The 17,671-nt window shown below is 40.8% G+C and overlaps 1 protein-coding gene across 3 annotated transcripts in view; it reads left to right on the plus strand.

Annotated features, from left to right (window-relative positions):
• si:ch211-130h14.4 overlaps positions 1-17,671 on the plus strand; it is a 121,683-nt gene that overhangs the window by 15,499 nt on the left and 88,513 nt on the right. For all 3 annotated transcript variants that reach the window (XM_048601484.1, XM_048601485.1, XM_048601486.1), the window contains exons 3-4: positions 7,104-7,232; positions 11,630-11,788. In XM_048601484.1, coding sequence (XP_048457441.1) covers positions 7,104-7,232; positions 11,630-11,788 — 288 coding nt within the window. The remainder of the gene's footprint in view (positions 1-7,103; positions 7,233-11,629; positions 11,789-17,671) is intronic.

The raw sequence follows: 17,671 nt of genomic DNA on the forward strand, positions 1-17,671 counted from the left end.
TCTGCAGTTCCTACTATCTCTGAAACAATTTTAACCCCACTGCGAAGCCAGCCTTCCTGCTCCTCTGCTGCTTGGCCTGCTGTGTTCATCCAGCTCTACACCTTGTTAGCTTGATGCTACACTTAGTTTGACTACCATTTTGCGATTTTTATATTTATAGAAAATTTTGAGGTTCCTTTTTGTTTCCTGCTGTTATGTTCCTAGTCTCACTTTGCTCTTTTATACCCTTTCCATTGTCTTTTCATTTGGCTTGGTTCTCTACTGTATTATTACCCGAAGATCCTTTATAAACTTACTAAAGATAAATACTGTTATGTTGAATTATATTTTGTCCTATTAAGAGGTGTTGCTCCTCCAGTTCCGCCTCGGGAGCCTACAGCCCAATGGTCTCAATGTGGACTTTACTAGTTTCAAAATCTCCCCACCCCCGGCCTCATCCCTTGACCAACCCTCCCTCTCATCCCCACCTCCTTGACCTGACACAACCTGTCTGTCTTCTCTCCCACCCATCTGCTCCTCCCACCTCACTGACCAATCCCCATCACTGCCTACCTGCACTCGCCTGTCACCATCGCACCTACCTTCCCCAGCCCCACCCCTCCTCTCTCTATTTATTTCAGAGCTCTCTTTCCCCTCCCCCATTTCTGAAGAAGGGTCTCCACCTGAAACATCAGCTTTCCAGCTCCTCTGAAGCTGCTTGGCCTGCTGTGTTCCTCCAGCTCCACACTGTGTTACACCAACTTCCTTGTCTTATCTTCCTCTAAATATAAAGATTAGCATTCCATCAGACTTGTAAATTATTATCCATGCCTGTTCATGATATTTAATGATCAACATCCCCCACCCAACACCCCTGCCCAAACTCTTTGGACTTAGATTGTTTTGAGCTTCTTGCCCTTCAGAAAGTTACTTCACCCTTTATTTTTGGTCCAAACTGGATGACCTCACACTTACCCATATTGAAATCCTCTTGCCACAGTTTTGGTTAATTTATTAATACTTCTGAGTTTAAACATCTGTCTACTCCATTTGCATTGCCATCTGTTTTTGTTATCATTGGCAAATTTTATTGTGTCTTCCTTTACCATCATCTAAATTGGCAATGAAAACAGTTATGAATTGAGTCAATACAATGTGGAGTGGGAGGAACACAGCAGGTCAGGTAGCATCAGAGGAACAGCAAAGTCGACATTTTGGGTTGGGATCCTTCATCAGTTCTAATGAGGGGTCTCGACCTGAAACGTTGACTTTCCTGTTCCTCTGATGCTGCCTGATCTGCTGTGTTCCTTCTGCTCCACACTATTGACTCTGACTCCAGCATCTGCAGTTTTTGCTGCATCTCAGTTATGAGTTGAGACCACTAGTTATAGCCTCCCAATTCAAGCACCTGCCCATTAGCCTTACTGTGTCTTCTTCTACTCAGCCAATTTTCTAACCGGGTGAATAATTCTGCCTTCAATTCCATGAGTTCTAACTATAGGTAGAAGTGTCTTGTGAGGGATTTATGAAATGCCTTCTGGAAAATGACATAAATAACATCCAAAAATATTCCCTTTAGACATCTTCAAAAAAGTCCCAATCAGATTAATAAAAGCTGTGCTGAAAATTTTTAAGGTTTTCAGGTACTCAATCTTTAATTATAGACCTTTCATAAATAGTAGAGTCACAGGCCTAAATTTCCAATCTAAAGGAACAGTTCCTGAATTGAACAAACTTTGGAAGAATATAGTTCAGACATCTGCAAAGTACTCACATCCTTTTAATATCTTTTGGAGGGAAACTATCTGTTGCTCTTTAGTGCCATTCATTTCTTCATTTCCATTTATTTTGTTTATGTTTACATTAATATTTTAAGTCCCTGTCTTTGTTTTACAGTTTCCTTGGGATGACGGACATACCGACCTCTTCCGCTACTCTAAGTACTGGTGCAAAGTAAATCATTCGACATGTCTGTCATTTCCTTACTTACTTTAAGAAGAGCATCAATATTAGTTTTCAAATGGAAAACATCATTTGTGGCCTTTTTTCCTAATGTAATTGAAAAGTTTTCTTGTGTTGCTTTTGATATCTTTTGCAAGTTTCTTTTCATTCTCTCTTCTTGTAGTTGTTTTGTTGCCCTCCTACTGTCAATTTTACTCATGAAATAAATGTTCTTGCACAATTAGGCCACTAACTAAATGTAATGTGGCATGTCCCTTGTTGGTTCTAGGAACAAATGAACATAGGAACAGGCATAGGCCAATCAGCCCATTTAGCCTGACCAATACAATCATGACTGCTCAAACACTTCAATGCCTGTTATTCACTCCATCCCCATAACCTTCTGCACTAATCAGAAATCTATCAATCTCTTAAATATATTCAAAGACTGAGCCTCTAGTGGTTCATAACCATCTAATTAAAATAATTTTCCCTCGTTTCGGACTTAAGTGACGTCCCCTTATTTTTAAATTAAGCTTCCAGTTTAGATTCCCCAAGTAGGGGAAACATCTCACATGCATCTACTCTTTCTATGCCTTTAAACATTTTGTAAGTTTGAATGAGATCATCTTTCATTCTTTGGAACTAAACGATACAGGTCAATCTCTCTTCATAGGATGGCTCCACCTTCCTGCGATCAAGTCTGGTGAACTTTCCTGACCCCTCACCTGAGATATGATGACTCTCAGGTTAAACCACCACCAGTCATGTCTCTGTAATAAGAGACCTGTCCAATGGCCCAGTAGAACAATGGTGACATTCTCTTTTTATATTTTACTTATGGCAATAATATTTTTCCTGAGATAATAAGATTAAAAACTGCACAGTACTCCAGGTTTGGTCTAACCAAGCTCTATACAATTGAAACAAGTCTTCACTACTCCTGTACTCGGAATGTCCTAGGATATACTGTTACAGAAAATTATCCTGAATACAATCAAGAAATTTTGCACCTTTCTGACTAACTGACCATTTTGTAAGAAAGTTAAAATGCACAATCAAACCATTGTGCTTTTCCTATACTTGTTTCATCTCTGCATTGATACAACTTACTATTTCACTGCTGCTACTAGGGCCATTACAGAATTCCTGTTACTGAGATGTTGCCATGAGTGATGTTTGGGTAATCACATTCCAGCTTGAAGAAATGAGAACTTGTTGGATTCTTGCAGGCTGTTTGTAGGAAGAGGCCCTGATCGGGCAATTTTTAGTATCTTGCGCCCATGGGTGTTTAACATTTGAGCAAAGACAATGGGAAACCTTCCCCAACTGACTGAGTGCTACCCACGAACAACTTCACTTTCTCCACGAATACCTCAGGAACCAGGTACTGCCCTGTAGCGTGAAGTACATACCTCCACTCAACTCACAGGCACACAAAATAGCTGAACAGAACGGACTTGGCATGGTACTGGTAATGTTTAATCGTGCCCATAACCGACTCTACAAGTACGAATAGGAAATTTCACACCAAAAATCACAGTAGCTAAACACTACAGGCCATCACCATCAATCAACACAAGACCAAAACTAAGAAGAGACAGGTGCTACAGGAGAAACTTACCAAACTGATCCACCACAAAGACAAGGACAACAACAAACCGGACACACGGATAAAGAAAGCTACCCAGCAGACCACTTGCAGAAACTCAGAAAGCTGTCCTATTACGTGGACTGAACTATAACCACAAAGACGCGAACACAACAGATTTATTGGCCGCCCTGGAAACCACATTAAAAGACAACAGACTTACAGATGAAACACAACAAGCCATCCGACAAACTATAATCCCCACACTAAGCCGAAGGAACAAATAGGACACCCTGAACGCATCAGAGAGAAAAGCACTAAATGAACTCAAGAAAGACAAGAATATTATAATCCTACCAGAGGACAAAGGGTGTATGACCGTCATTATGAACAAACTGGACGACGTTGAGAAAGCATACGCATTGCTTGCAGATACAAACACCTACCAACAGGTGGCGATAGACCCAACACTGCAGCTAGGTAATAGGATCACCGGATACTGAAGAGACTAAAGGATGCAGATCAGATAACCAAGACAGACAAGCAGAAGGCACGAACATCCCCGCTTCTGTGGACTTCCTAATGTACTCAAACCCGACATCCCCCTCGGACCCATTGTCTCCCTACTGGGCACACCTTCACAAAAACTGGCCAAGGACCTACAACAGAAGCTGAAACATCTAGTTAACGGATCACCCCATTCCATCCACTCAACCCAAGAATTCCTCAAGAATGTAAAAATCAGTAATGATGAGATTATGGTATCCTTTGACGTCACAGCATTATTCACGTCAATTCATATCCCACCAGCCAAAGAAATACTGGCCACATTACTAGACAAAGCAGGAATGCAGACCAGCAGCTCCATCAGCAATGACAACATACTGAAACTACTAGACTTGTGCCTCACCACAAACTTCATCTTTAATGGTTAAGTATACAAACAGATCAATGGCACACCAGTGGGGTCACCCATCTCGGGACTATCGCAGAGGCAGTCATGCAAAGACTAGAACACACTACCCTCCCCCACATTCAATCTAAACTGTGGATCTGGTACATGGATGACATTTATCATTATTAAACGCACCAAACTAGAAGAGACTCACCACCTCATCAACATATTTGCTGGCATTAAATTCACAAGAGGAGAAGAAGAAAACAACAATCGGCTTCCGTTTTTGGACATCAGAGTTGAACGTATGACCAATGGGGAGTTCCAAACCTCAGTAATACAGGAAAGCAACCCACACTGATCAAATCCTCAGCTTCCACAACAACCACCCCAACATCCACAAACAAAGCTGTAATAGGACACCACTTAGTCGGGCCACCACTCACTGCAACACGCCAGGACCACGTAGGAAAGTGGAAGAGCACCTATACAAAATCTTCGCTATGAACGGATATCCCCGCAACCTCATCCACAGGTGCCCACTAAATAGACAACAACCCTAACACACTGGCCACACTGCCCTACATCAAGAATATAATAGAACTGACAATGAGACTCCTATGACCACTAGGAATCATGGTAGCACACAAGCCACAACCACTCAACGACAAACACTCTCAAAGACGAAAGACCCCATTCCCACAACATGCAGAACCAATATAGTTTACAAAATACCATGCAACGACTGTCACAAGCATTACATCGGACAGACAGAAAGGAAACTAGCCATCAGAATACACGATCATCAGCTAGCAGCAAAATGACACAATGAACTCTCCTTAATATCGATACACTCAGACAATGAAGGCCATCAGTTTAACTGGGACAATGTAACCATAGTAGCCCAAGCCAAGCATAGACATGCACGGGAATTCCTAGAGGCATGGTTCTCAACCCATAATGCAATCAACAAACATATAGAGTTGGACCCCATATACAAACCCGTACAGAACAAAACTGGAAATGACACCACTCACCATAACAGACCAGACAGTATAAATTCCAAGAGGAGTAGAACAACATCGCTTCATCGGAGGGCACACTAATGTTAAGTTCTGAACAAAAACAAGCCAGCTCAGTGAGCACGTCAGCAACCTCACCCACAACCAAAGCTACAAATCTTTGCTAAAACCTCAAACATATTTTTATTTCTAACTGAATTTTCACTAATGCTAATAATGACAACTCAAGAGATAACAAGGTGTAGAGCTGGATGAACACAGCAGGCCAAGCAGCATCACAGGAGCAGGAAAGCTGACGTTTTGGGCCTAGACACCTCAAGTTCAGTTAGTCTATTTTTAATTCTAAGCCCTGGATAATTACCTTAAGTATCCCATGCTTGTGAAATTTTGCTTTTATTTCTTATCTGTTAACTTTCTCAGTTTATCCTTAGCTAACGTTTCTATGAATCTACTTATGTCTTCTACTCCCAGAAACGTCTAACCAAAACCATTTTGAAATTATAATCCATGTAAAAATTTCACAAATTACTCCTGTTTTCTAGTATCTATAAATTATCATTTCTTTAGAAGAGACATCTATTCCTGTTAATATTCAATGTTACCCTTCCTACAAAAGCCCTCATTTTTCTCTGATCCCAGCTGATTGTCATACTAAGCAAGTCAGATCTGCAATGGAAACCTGACTTATTTGATCATAAGTTTGATTTTTGCGTTGGTTATCATGGTGGTTAGTCACTGAAATATGTTCACGCAAAACTGCAAAGATTCAGTAACAAAATAACAAGCTTATTATACAGCAGGAAAAAGAAACGAACAAAGTTTTCTATATGGAACGGTTAGAAAGAGATTAACGTAAGTGTAAAGCGAAGCTTCTATTTGTTTCCTCACTCTGTTACAGATAAACAAATCCCAGAGAAATATCACTCCTATCTTAACTCATTAATTTCTTACAAATACGACTCTGTCTAGCTTTCCTAGGGCTGCTGAGATAGTTTAATGACTTATTTCCAGTCTCCCTCTTGGACTGCTGGCCTAAACCGGCAATATGAAACTTGGGTACAAATTCTCACAGCTTGAAGATTTCACAAACTAAAACCCTTCTGCTAAGGAGAAAACTCTCTCTCCTGTCTGAAATTTGTTCATTCTGCACTGAAGCCAAAGACCAAACTGAAATAGTCTGCTTTCTCTATTTGTTGCAAACTCAGCAGGACAGGCATTCTATCAATTAACACAGCAGGTACCTGTTAGGTACTTGACTAAACCACGTGCTTTCTTGGAAAGGATATGTTTAGTTCACTGTTCCAAATTACTTTGTGACTTTTTTTTTAAAAAAAGACCTTCACAGTACTGAAACCAAAACCTTTATTTTAAAAATCTGCACTTTATAGTGGATAATAACATATTATTCGTGCTTACCTTATTACTTAGCCAACATTTGCAATGCAAGTGTAACAAGAATATTGTACTTGTGGTGAAAATGTAAGAAGTTGTTGTAGCTTATAGCAAAAACAAGCAGTACAGCAGTAATGGATGACAATCATAAGATTTTATAGCCATATCTGAATCTATCTTATAGATATAAATATGCCTTTTGTTACCTGATAACGTGTCCAGAACATTCTCTGAAAAATCTATGTCCTGTTTATTTTATGCTGGGAATTCTGATTTTGTGTAGTGTGACAGAGGTGAAAACAGCAGACTCCAAAAGACTGGAAAGCCAGGTAAGCTCAGAAAACATAGCTCATTGGGTGAGGATGAAGAGGATCTGAAAATGAAAGCAACGAAGAAGGCCCTGCAGGAACAGGTATTGAGATCTATGGAACTTGCTTGTCTGGCCATGTTGAACCATTGTATATTTATATTTTTCAAAAGAAAATTTATGAAGTTTGATATTGTTCAACTTGTAAACCAACCAGAACTGCACTGGATGGGGTGGAGGAGAAAGTACTTATTATCATATATAATATAATATAATATAATATAATATAATATAATATAATATAATATAATATAATATAATATAATATAATAAAATACCATACTTTCCTGTTCAACTAAATTGTGGACGGCTTAATGGTGCAAAAATTTGTATCTAGATGTGAGACGGTAAGAACTGTCGATGCTGGAGTCTGAGATAACACAGTGTGGAGCTGGAGGAACACAGCGGGCCAGGCAGCATCACAGGAGCAGGAAAGCTGATGTTTCAGGTCGAGACCCTTCTTCAGAAATGGGGGAGGGGGAAGGGGGCTCTGAAATAAATAGAGAGGGAGGGGGTCCAATGGTCTCAATGTGGACTTTACTAGCTTCAAAATCTCCCCACCCCCGGCCTCATCCCATGACCAACCCTCCCTCTCGTCCCTGCCTCCTTGACCTGTCCGTCTTCTCACCCAACTATCCGCTTTTCCCACCTCACTGACCAATCCCTACCACTACCTACCTGCACTCGCCTATCGCCATCCCACCTAGCTCCTCTGTCTATTTATTTCAGAGCCCCCCCCCCCCCCCCCCCATTTCTGAAGAAGGGTCCTGACCCGAAACGTCAACTTTCCTGCTCTTCTGATGCTGCCTGGCCTGCTGTGTTCCTCCAGTTCCACACTGTTATCTTGTATTTAAATGTGTCTATCCTGCTAAGGTCTAACGCTCAAAGGAGAAAATCCGTCCCCAGTGAAATTGAAGACTTCGGAGGAAATGCTTTCAATGTACACTTTTAGCAGGTTATCTACCCTGTCAACAAAATATATATGAAAATGGTCTGTTACTAGCATCCTTAACATAACTGGAGCACCATTTTACTTGCTGTGCAGCCAACAGTATAATTAATTGCTGTCAGCTTGTATAATATCATGACAATACTTAAAATATATCACATTTTGTATCAGACATAATACAGATACAATCGTTTGGTAGTGCAGGACTTGAGCATTGCTGAGAAAACACTTTTTTTTTGAAGCTTTCTATCTTACACTCATCAGGACGTTTTGCAAGAATACCAAATCAAATATTTAGATTTCTTGAGAATAGAGTGCTGATTAGCTGCAAGTGGGCTTTGATTGGTAGAGGCATTGCCATGGAGAATACACTTATTAATTATGATTGACTGTTAACAGCCAAGCAGGCTTAAAATTTAAACATATCTTTTTCATTAAAATATTCAATCATGAGATGTGGGCATCATTGGCTGAGCCAGCATTTAGGACCCATCCCCTATTGCTCTTGAATAGAATGGTCTGCTAGGCCATTTCATGCAGTTAAGAGTCATCCACATTTCCGTGGGTCTGGAGTCTGACTAGGGAAGGATGGCAGATTTCCTTCCCTAAAGGATATCCTTAAATAAGATGGATGTTTACAACAATTAACAGTGGTTATGTGGTCGCTGTTAGATTAGCTTTTAATTCCAGAGTTTTATTTGAACACAAATTTCACCATCAGCCATGGTTAGATTCAAACACGTGGACATAGAACGTTAGCCTGTGACTCTGAGTTACGAGTCTAGTGACATTACTTCGAAATGACAGCCTGCAAAATCCTGAATATCAAAAACGTCCTGATAAGTGCAAAATGAAAAGCTTTAACAAATGTGTCTTTTTCCAGCTATACGGATGCAAACATTAAGAATAGATTTAGGTAAAGTATCTAATAAAGATGAAAGACAGTTTCATCTGACTTCAAATAGGGGCAAAAGGAGGGGTCTTTGATTATGTTGTATAATGAGTTGTATAATATTATGAGGGGCACAGATAGAGTAGACAGGAAGGAACTTTTCCCTTTACAGAGGAATTAATGACTGGGGGCACAGATTTAATGGAAGGAGCAGCAGTTTAGTGGTGATGTGAGGAAAAACTATTTCACCCGGGGATAGTGGGAATCTGGAACCCACTGCCTGTAAGGATGGTAGAGACAGAAACCCGCATAACATTTAATAAGTGTTTAGATGTGCACTTGTGATGCCGATGCACAAAATGCTATGGGCCAAGTGCTGGAAAATGGGAGTAGAATATTTAGGTGGTTAGTTTTGACTGGCGCAGATTCGAAAAGCCTTTTTCTGTGCTATTGACCACTATGACAACGGTCGCAAAACTAACCAATCCTTAAACATGTCGGGACTATTTCAGATCTTCTAAGTTTTGAATAGTGAAGTTGAGTTAATTTCTATTGCTCAACATAATTTCAGTTAAAGATGAGCAGAACCTTAATGAACATCATATTTGTAAAAATTTCTATTTAAGTCTGTATCCCTTAGACTTAAACAGAGGTAAGGATTATACTGGGGAAATGGCCAGAGCAAGAGAGTAATGGTTTTGGTAGGGTCTAGAATATCCAAGGTGGAGGTGAATTAATAGCTGTAGAAAAGTTATGGTGAATGGAAGGCTAATGCTAATGTTACAGAAAAACTCTGGTTCCCAATTCATTTGTTTTAGAATACAACATTTCAGTTTTTGGAAGTAGACTTTCAAATTCGAGATAAATTGAGGCATTTGATTGAGAAACTAATGAATAACCCTGAGGTAAATGCAAATCAAACAAACTTGGAGTTAATTACCATGAAAAGCTAATCTATATTTATCTGCAAGGTCAGATTAAGAAGTGTGAATATTGAGCCATTTTTAAACCTCTTAGTAGAGCTGGGATGACTATTGCTATCTCTGTAGAAACCAAAAGCAAGCATTTCTAAGAATGAGCATCGTAAAAGTCCATTAAAGATTAGAAATATGGTTTATAGGATTAAACAGCTGTCTTGAAAGTAATGTAATTGTTTGTGTGTCTGTTTGAATCATCCAAAAACATACCATTTTGCCATGTATTTAGCAATTCCGGGTGAAGGTTTGCAATATCTAGACGGGTCATTCTCTCATAAAGGGAAAATAGCCGGACAATTTTTTTTGTAGTTGACAGATAGTGGAAGAACTCCACAGGATCCTCACAGAAGATTGTCACATACAATGGCATAGTTAGCCGGGAAAGTGGGAAGACAGTTGGGTTTCTGCTGGTAACCCAAACAAGGACCTAAGACATCCACAGTCACAAGTCTATAAGGAAAGACAGAGGGTTGCATAACCAAAGAAACTAATGGAAACATTTCCATGGCATTTTGTTTCAGAGGATAGCTGGAACACTGAGGAGAATTAAAGTGAAATTGACAGAGCTGTTGCATACTTTTGGGTTGGATCCAGGAAAAGTGGATGAACCTTCAAGGTTCTGTAAGATTAGGAAACATTTAGAGTATAGTCAAATGTAGAACTAAATTTGTAGCTTTGGTCTTTACCATTCGTTTTGTTAAATTAATGATATTTTATGTCATTTCTCTTCATATATGCTAGTTTGCTTTTGTTTAAAAATATGAAATCTTGTGGAATAATTTTGTCAGTTCATTGCCAGGTGTTTAGATTTTGTCTATAAGTACCAATGATGCCTGACAGGATCATAATACCAGTGAGTTTGAGATTATGAAAGTGACATTGCAAGTGAATTTGGAGAGTGCCCTTCCCAAGGACAGATGCAGTTTAAAAAAAAAAGTGAGATTGAAAGTATGAAGGGCATGTGGGTGGGCAGTGATGCAAGGAAGGAATGAGAAATAGCTGTATATCAAATGATACAATGGGAGCAACAAGGCTGCATGAGATGGCAAAGTCAAAGAGATATCTGTGGATATGGGTTGGGGACTTTATATGGATGTGAGATTAAGAAAGGCCAGCAGGACATTTGAACTTGGAGAAAGGAACTCACGATGAATTGAAATGGAGGTTGAAACCACTCCGGATGAGAAGATGCTCATAGAGGGAAGCAATGAAGGTATCTTGATGAGAACATTTTCATGGCACTTGGGTAAACTGAACAAGGATTTTAAAAAAGAATGGTTGCCAATTTGTGAATCAAGCACCAACAACGCGCAATGGAACGTTCTTTATAATAAAAGGTTGCACAATGTGCACGTTCGTTTCTTGAAATCAACCACTTGCCTCCTCCAGCTGCTCCAACCCTTGAGAGTTTGTGAATGTTTAACTATATGTTCAGTTGTCACGATACCAGGAATTATGAACCATTTTGGTGTGAAATCATCCTTTTTTGTGCTGTATTTATCACATTATTAAACACGGTTTTTATTTCAAACTCATAGTTCTGGATTAATTGCCGAAAACGTGTGGAATTCATTATGTGCCAAAGCCGGCTTGTAAATGATGTGATTATTGCTTGTTATCTTAGCGCCATCTGGAGGTTTACAAGAATGTGCACAGGCTGCGTAATGTCATGCGTTTACAATATATGGATCTACTGAGCAAGAAAGTTCAACAGCAACGCCTTGTAATTAAACAACGAGACCTTCAGTTCCAGCGTAACATTGAGGAACAAGCGAAGAAACAGGTATGCATTTGTGAAGCATACGCTATAGCTGAGAATTTCTCACTTATCAGAATAACTTAGTCTTTGAGAGACACATTTGACTGTGTTGCAGGATTCTCATTAGGATTGAAGAAAATAACTAATGTCCATACTTGGACTGGAAACACGACTCAGCATTTGTTACTTCTGTGAAATAGCATAAATGCAGTTGATGTTAAAATTCTGTTATGTAAGAATCATGTCTCATGGTCTACGATTCGGATTTGGACGTGGAATCGGGATGGGGATTGAGATTGGATTGGTTTTGATTGGATATGAGATTTGGGTGTAGTTCGGTAAATAATACAGGTGAACAAAACACCAGGTTCTGTACAGCGCAGAGCTGGAGGAACACAGCAGGCGAGGCAGCATCAGAGAAGCAGGAAAGTTGACGTTTCGGGTCAGGATACTTCTTCTCCTGCTTCTGTGATGCTGCCTGGCCTGCTGTGTTCCTCCACACTCAGCACCGACTCCAGCACCTGCAGTTCTTGCTATCACCAGGTTCTGTGCAGCACTTAAGGCATGGTGGTGGAAACAGCAAAAGATTACCTGCAGGTGGCAGAGTTGTCACTGGCAGTTCCTAAAGGAAATTTCAAAACCGAAGTTGACTGATTTTGAGACAACAAGGTGCAGAGCTGGATGAACACAGCAGGCCAAGCAGCATCATAGGAGCAAAATGCTGCTTGGCCTGCTGTGTTCATCCAGTTCTGTACCTTGTTGTCTCGGATTCTCCAGCATCTGCAGTTCCTACTATCTATTGACTGATTTTGTTTTTTGCAGGAACCTGGAGATAGTATTGCCTAACAGAGCTAAAAGGACACAGATAATTGAGGTATTAGCATAGTACTTGGACTTATAGGAAATACAAGAGAGGACCAAATACCTCCTGTAGTGAAGTATCAGAAACGGTTGACATGCAGTTACAGCTGAAGAGACTGGAGCATGAGCAGTAAGTGAAGCAACTAGAAATGGCAGAAAAAGTTCAAGTGAGACCAAATTAAGAAACCAGGAAACAGAAAAGAGAAAATTTAGAAGTGCAAAGGGAAAAAGAAGAAAGGGCATGAATATAAGCTTAAAATAGCACAGCTGTAACAGGAGACATCAGGTGCTGATGCAGCTTCTGTTGGGGAGAATCTGAATCGTAATTTTAAGTCCAGTAAGGAAATGTTTAATGTTTAAGGAAATGCACAGGCCCTACTGAAGTTTGAGGAAGGGGATGTAGAGACATTTTTCATGTCATTTGAAAAAAATTGCTTGGCAAATGAGTTGGGCAAAAGAGAACTGGACATTACTCATGGAAAGTAAGTTGACAGCTAAAGAACAGGAAATTTACCCTTCACTTTCATGGGAGGTTTCTCAGAAGCATACAGCAGTGAAGCAACTCATACTGGCTGCATACGAGTTGGTGCCTGCGGCATGTAGGCATAGGTTCCATAATTGAAGGAAGCTGCCTGGGCAAACCTATATTGAATTTGAAAGAGTCAAGCAAAGTATTTTTAACAGGTGAATAAGAGCATTAGAAAGTGAAACCATGCGTTACGTGCTTAGAGTGGTTATTCTTTTATAGGAATTTAAAAACCCACTAGTTTCCATAATAAAAATTTGTGTTGAAGTCCAATGATTTGCAACTATTAGACAGGCAGCAAAAATGGCTGATGGTCTCAGTTAACTTTATCTTTGGTCCATCATCTTCATAAATTTGAAAGGGCTAGAAAATGGAAGACAAGTAGCCAAGGTAAGGAATGGATAGCTGGAAATACCCCAAATTCAAATTAGAAAGGATGGTACTGAGGGTGGAGGTGAAAATCGGAAGCCAAGGTATTTCCATTGTAATAATGTATGATATAGTTGTTGGAAATCCTGGAAGCTGAAAGAGAAACTCATGGGACTTGCTGAAGTTCATAGGAATGAGTCTGAAAAGAAAACTCAGAAGCAAAAGGTCACAGATCAGATTGTAGCTTTAACTACAGGTAAGAGAAAAGAGGTAGATGTCACAGTGTGCAGAAGAAGTACATAGGGTAGATGAGAGCCATGAAGGTTGTTTTTTCACTCTAAAGGGAAGATAACTCCTTTTTTCCTTCAAAGGAATAATCCAAACCCATAATTATACTAAGGATAGAGTGGTTGCTCAGACTGTCTTACTGGAGAAGGATTTAGATTACCCTGCAGAGAGTTAGCTGAAAGACAAAGTGTTGATGAATGGGCTAGGTGAGAATATAGGTGCGGAGCTAAAGGAACATAGCAGGCCAGGCAGCATCAGAGGAGCAGGAAAGCTGACATTTCAGGTCTGGACCCTTCTTCAGAAATGGGGGAGGGGAAGGGGGCACTGAAATAAATAGAGAGGGGAGCGGTGATAGAAGGTAGATAGTGGAGCAGAAAGGTGGGAGAGAAGACGGACAGATCAAGGAAGTGGGGATGAAGCTAGTAAAGGTGAGTGTAGGTAGGAAGTGGGGGTGGGGGTTGGTCAGTGAGGTGGGAGGAGCGGATAGATGGGAGAGAAGACAGACAGGCCAAGGAGGTGGAGATGAGAGGGGGAGCTGGTCTTGGGATGAGGTCGGGGTGAGGAGATTTTGAAGCTAGTAAAGTCCACATTGAGACCATTGGGTTGTAGGCTTCTCCTTGACCTGTCCGTCTTCTCTCCCACCTATCTGCTCCTCCCACCTCACTGACCAATGCCCACCCCCACTTCCTACCTACACTCACCTTTATTAGCTTCATCCCTGCCTCCTTGATCTGTCCGTCTTCTCTCCCACCTATCTGCTCCACTATCCACCTTCTATCAGCACCCACCCTCTATTTATTTCAGAGTCCCCTTCTCCTCCCCTATTTCTGAAGAAGGGTCCAGACCTGAAACGTCACCTTTCCTACTCCTCTGATGCTGCTTGGCCTGCTGTGTTCATCCAGCTCTACGCCTTGTTATCTTAGCTAAAGAATGTAACTCCATTACAGAGATACTATCTGGATGTTACAGACAAGCAAGGGAAGTAGCTTTATGTTGCAGGCAGGTTGTTGAGCAGCAATCCGAACGAAGAATGTGGAGGATACTGTGTCCGAGTGTGAAATCTTCCAAATTCGATGTGAAGCAGGAGCTTGTCATGCTGCAGAAATCATCAACCCAGAAGAGACATTGAATATAACAGACCTGAGCCTTGCTCAGATCAAGCAAACTATAGAATAAGGTACAGATCTCCATTGTTACAAAAAGTAGTGATGGAAGGATGGTCAGAGACCATAAAGGACACACATGTTGCTATTAAAACATATTGGGCATACAGAGATTGACAGCTGAAGATATAATATTGTGCAAAGGAAATTGATTCTTTATCTCAAAGGAGTGGAGAGAGGCATGCTAAAGTGCATCCATGTAAATCACCAAGGAATTGAATCAAGATGGAGGGGGGCAAGAGACATGCTCTACTGGCCAAACCTGAACAATGAAAACAGTGACCACGTCAGTCAGTGCAGCGCTTGTAATGATTAGCGAGTTAAACAAGCCAGAAAGCTGCTGGTGACACATGACCTCCCAGAGAGACTGTGGATGAAGCAGGGAGTAGATCCTTTCACGCTCTCAAACTGATTACCTTATCACAGTAGGCTGCTGTTCTGACTACTAGAAGTGGACCATCTGAATTTGACATTTGTTACTGAGGTTGTCGAATGCCTGAAAGCACAGTTCAGATGCTGTTGGTGCTTATAAATCTCACATTGCAACTAAGTTCTGCATCATTGAGATGGTAAAGACTTAAAAATTGTTGAATGCTGGCAAAAGTATCCAACACCTTTGAAACTTCCAAGGGTGTTGTGGGAGGAGGGGAACATCACCTCGTTGTCTGTCATGCGAGTATGATGATGGACTTTACGGACTGCAGTGAAAAGAGGAATGGTTGATGTTGGTCTGGGATGGGAATGGGGTTAGAGCACAGTGGTCACTCCTTATTTATGTAATATGTCAGTTGCCTCCCAATTCCTTGCCAACCTGCCAGCAGTGGAGAGGATGGCAGACAATCCCACCTCTTACCCAGAGACAAATTGAACCATTTAAGTGGCTATTAATTGCCTCTTTCTGCTGCCACTGGCATTCTTCCAGTTCTGTGAAATTACCATGTAAATCCTAGTATCTTCTGGCTGGCAGGAGAGGGTGAATGTTGATGGAGGGACCTATCTTGGAATCTTTAGGCCTATGCAAGAGCCCCTAGTGGCAATGAGAAGGTACTGTATCATCCTTCTATAGTGTCTTCTTTTTCCAGGTGCAGTCCAGCTGGTGGCACTGTGGACCTCCAATTGTCAAACAGCTTGCAGGACGGCTGATTAGCCTTAACTGCAATGACTGCCCAGTGGCAACCAATCACCCCGCGTCCAGCTGTAAAATGTGGCCATGGGTTCAGTAAATCACTGAAATATACTTCCCCTGTTCCACCCTGCTTTCAGGCCTGTTGATGGGACCCCTGTCAGATCAACAAAATTCAGCCTGACATCACCACTAGTCCAAATGACAACTCCAATCTTTTTCCATAATTTTTACATTTCATCCAAACTCTAGTTCCCTGGTTTGCTTAATTGCAAGGCCCCCCCCAAATCCTTCTAGACTCCCCACGCTCTCAGTTCTAGACTCTGCCCCCTGTCTCCTCCAGCTCTTTCCTGGGCCAGCTCTCCCCACTTTCTCCCAGCCGAGGTCCGTGCTGTGCTGATCACAGTGCCCAGTATGTAAGTCTGACAAGTCAGAATTAAAATAGCAAACCTGATGCAAATGCAGTGAACAAAAACAATGGCACTACCAGCACTCTCTTTAATCAGTGATATGTCCATTGTAAAGGCCTCTTCAGGCAGCTTCTGTGCTATCAATGACACCAAGTTTTCATCATGTTACAGGATTGGCTCTGCCTATACACACTGCCTATGGCAGAAAGGTAAGTCAGAGAACAGCAAGTTTCTGATGGTCGCTAACTTTGTAAAAGAATATTCAATGATTTTACGATGGAATATAAGTTTGCGCTTAAGGGTTTCTGCTATTGAGTTTCAAAACAAGGAGCTGCAAATTATGAAGTGATGGCGTTAGTTAAATACTATGGCCTAAGTTGTTTCCTCCCACCTTTCCCAAACAAGAATAGCATTGGTAAGGGATAGAGTCAGACAGACACTTTGCCCTCAGGATCATTGGGGACGTGACATTGTAAGCAGAACAAAGAGAAGAAATTAAAATTGAAATTGTAGCTAAAAAATGCCATTCTTTTTTTGTGATGATCGCTTGTGTGGTGTGAAGGCAGTTAACTAAATTCCACTGACTAAGGTTTAATGACAAAGGAAGATGCCATTGCTCCTTCTACAATAATGTAGTGTGGAAAGTCTGTGCCATTGCAAATGACAGGATTAGAGGGACATAGGTATCATTAGCACTTTGAACCTGGTAATACAAGCCAGCTCTAGTATTAGATAAAGAAGTCCAGTATTTTTCTAATAGTCACCACCATTTTGTTGTCACTGGAGGGCAGCAGAAAATCCTATCTTCCCAAGTCATTGTAATGCAGTCTTTTGACACTATATTACATCCTGCCATGGCCAAATGCGCGTAGAATGCAGACAATGTCTGAGATACAATACGCAACTCCAGAATCAAAGGCACAATTGTAACACCTTTAAGAAACTATATGCTGAATTTGCTTTGTTCAATGGGTGAAGCAGTCTACCGAATGAAAAAAGAACAGGCTTTCATGAAAAAGTATCTGAACACTGATCTTTTGTCCAGAGTCGTCATGTCACCAGCAATTTTATTGAAGCATTCTAATAACAATATAAAAATCTTGTTCCATCAAAATGAGAGATTATTTAGCAACTAAATGTTAAACTTGAAATATGTAATGATTTAGG

The sequence above is a fragment of the Rhincodon typus genome, chromosome 9 (genome assembly GCF_021869965.1).
Source record: "Rhincodon typus isolate 14 chromosome 9, sRhiTyp1.1, whole genome shotgun sequence".
Classification (NCBI taxonomy): Eukaryota; Metazoa; Chordata; class Chondrichthyes; order Orectolobiformes; family Rhincodontidae; genus Rhincodon; species Rhincodon typus.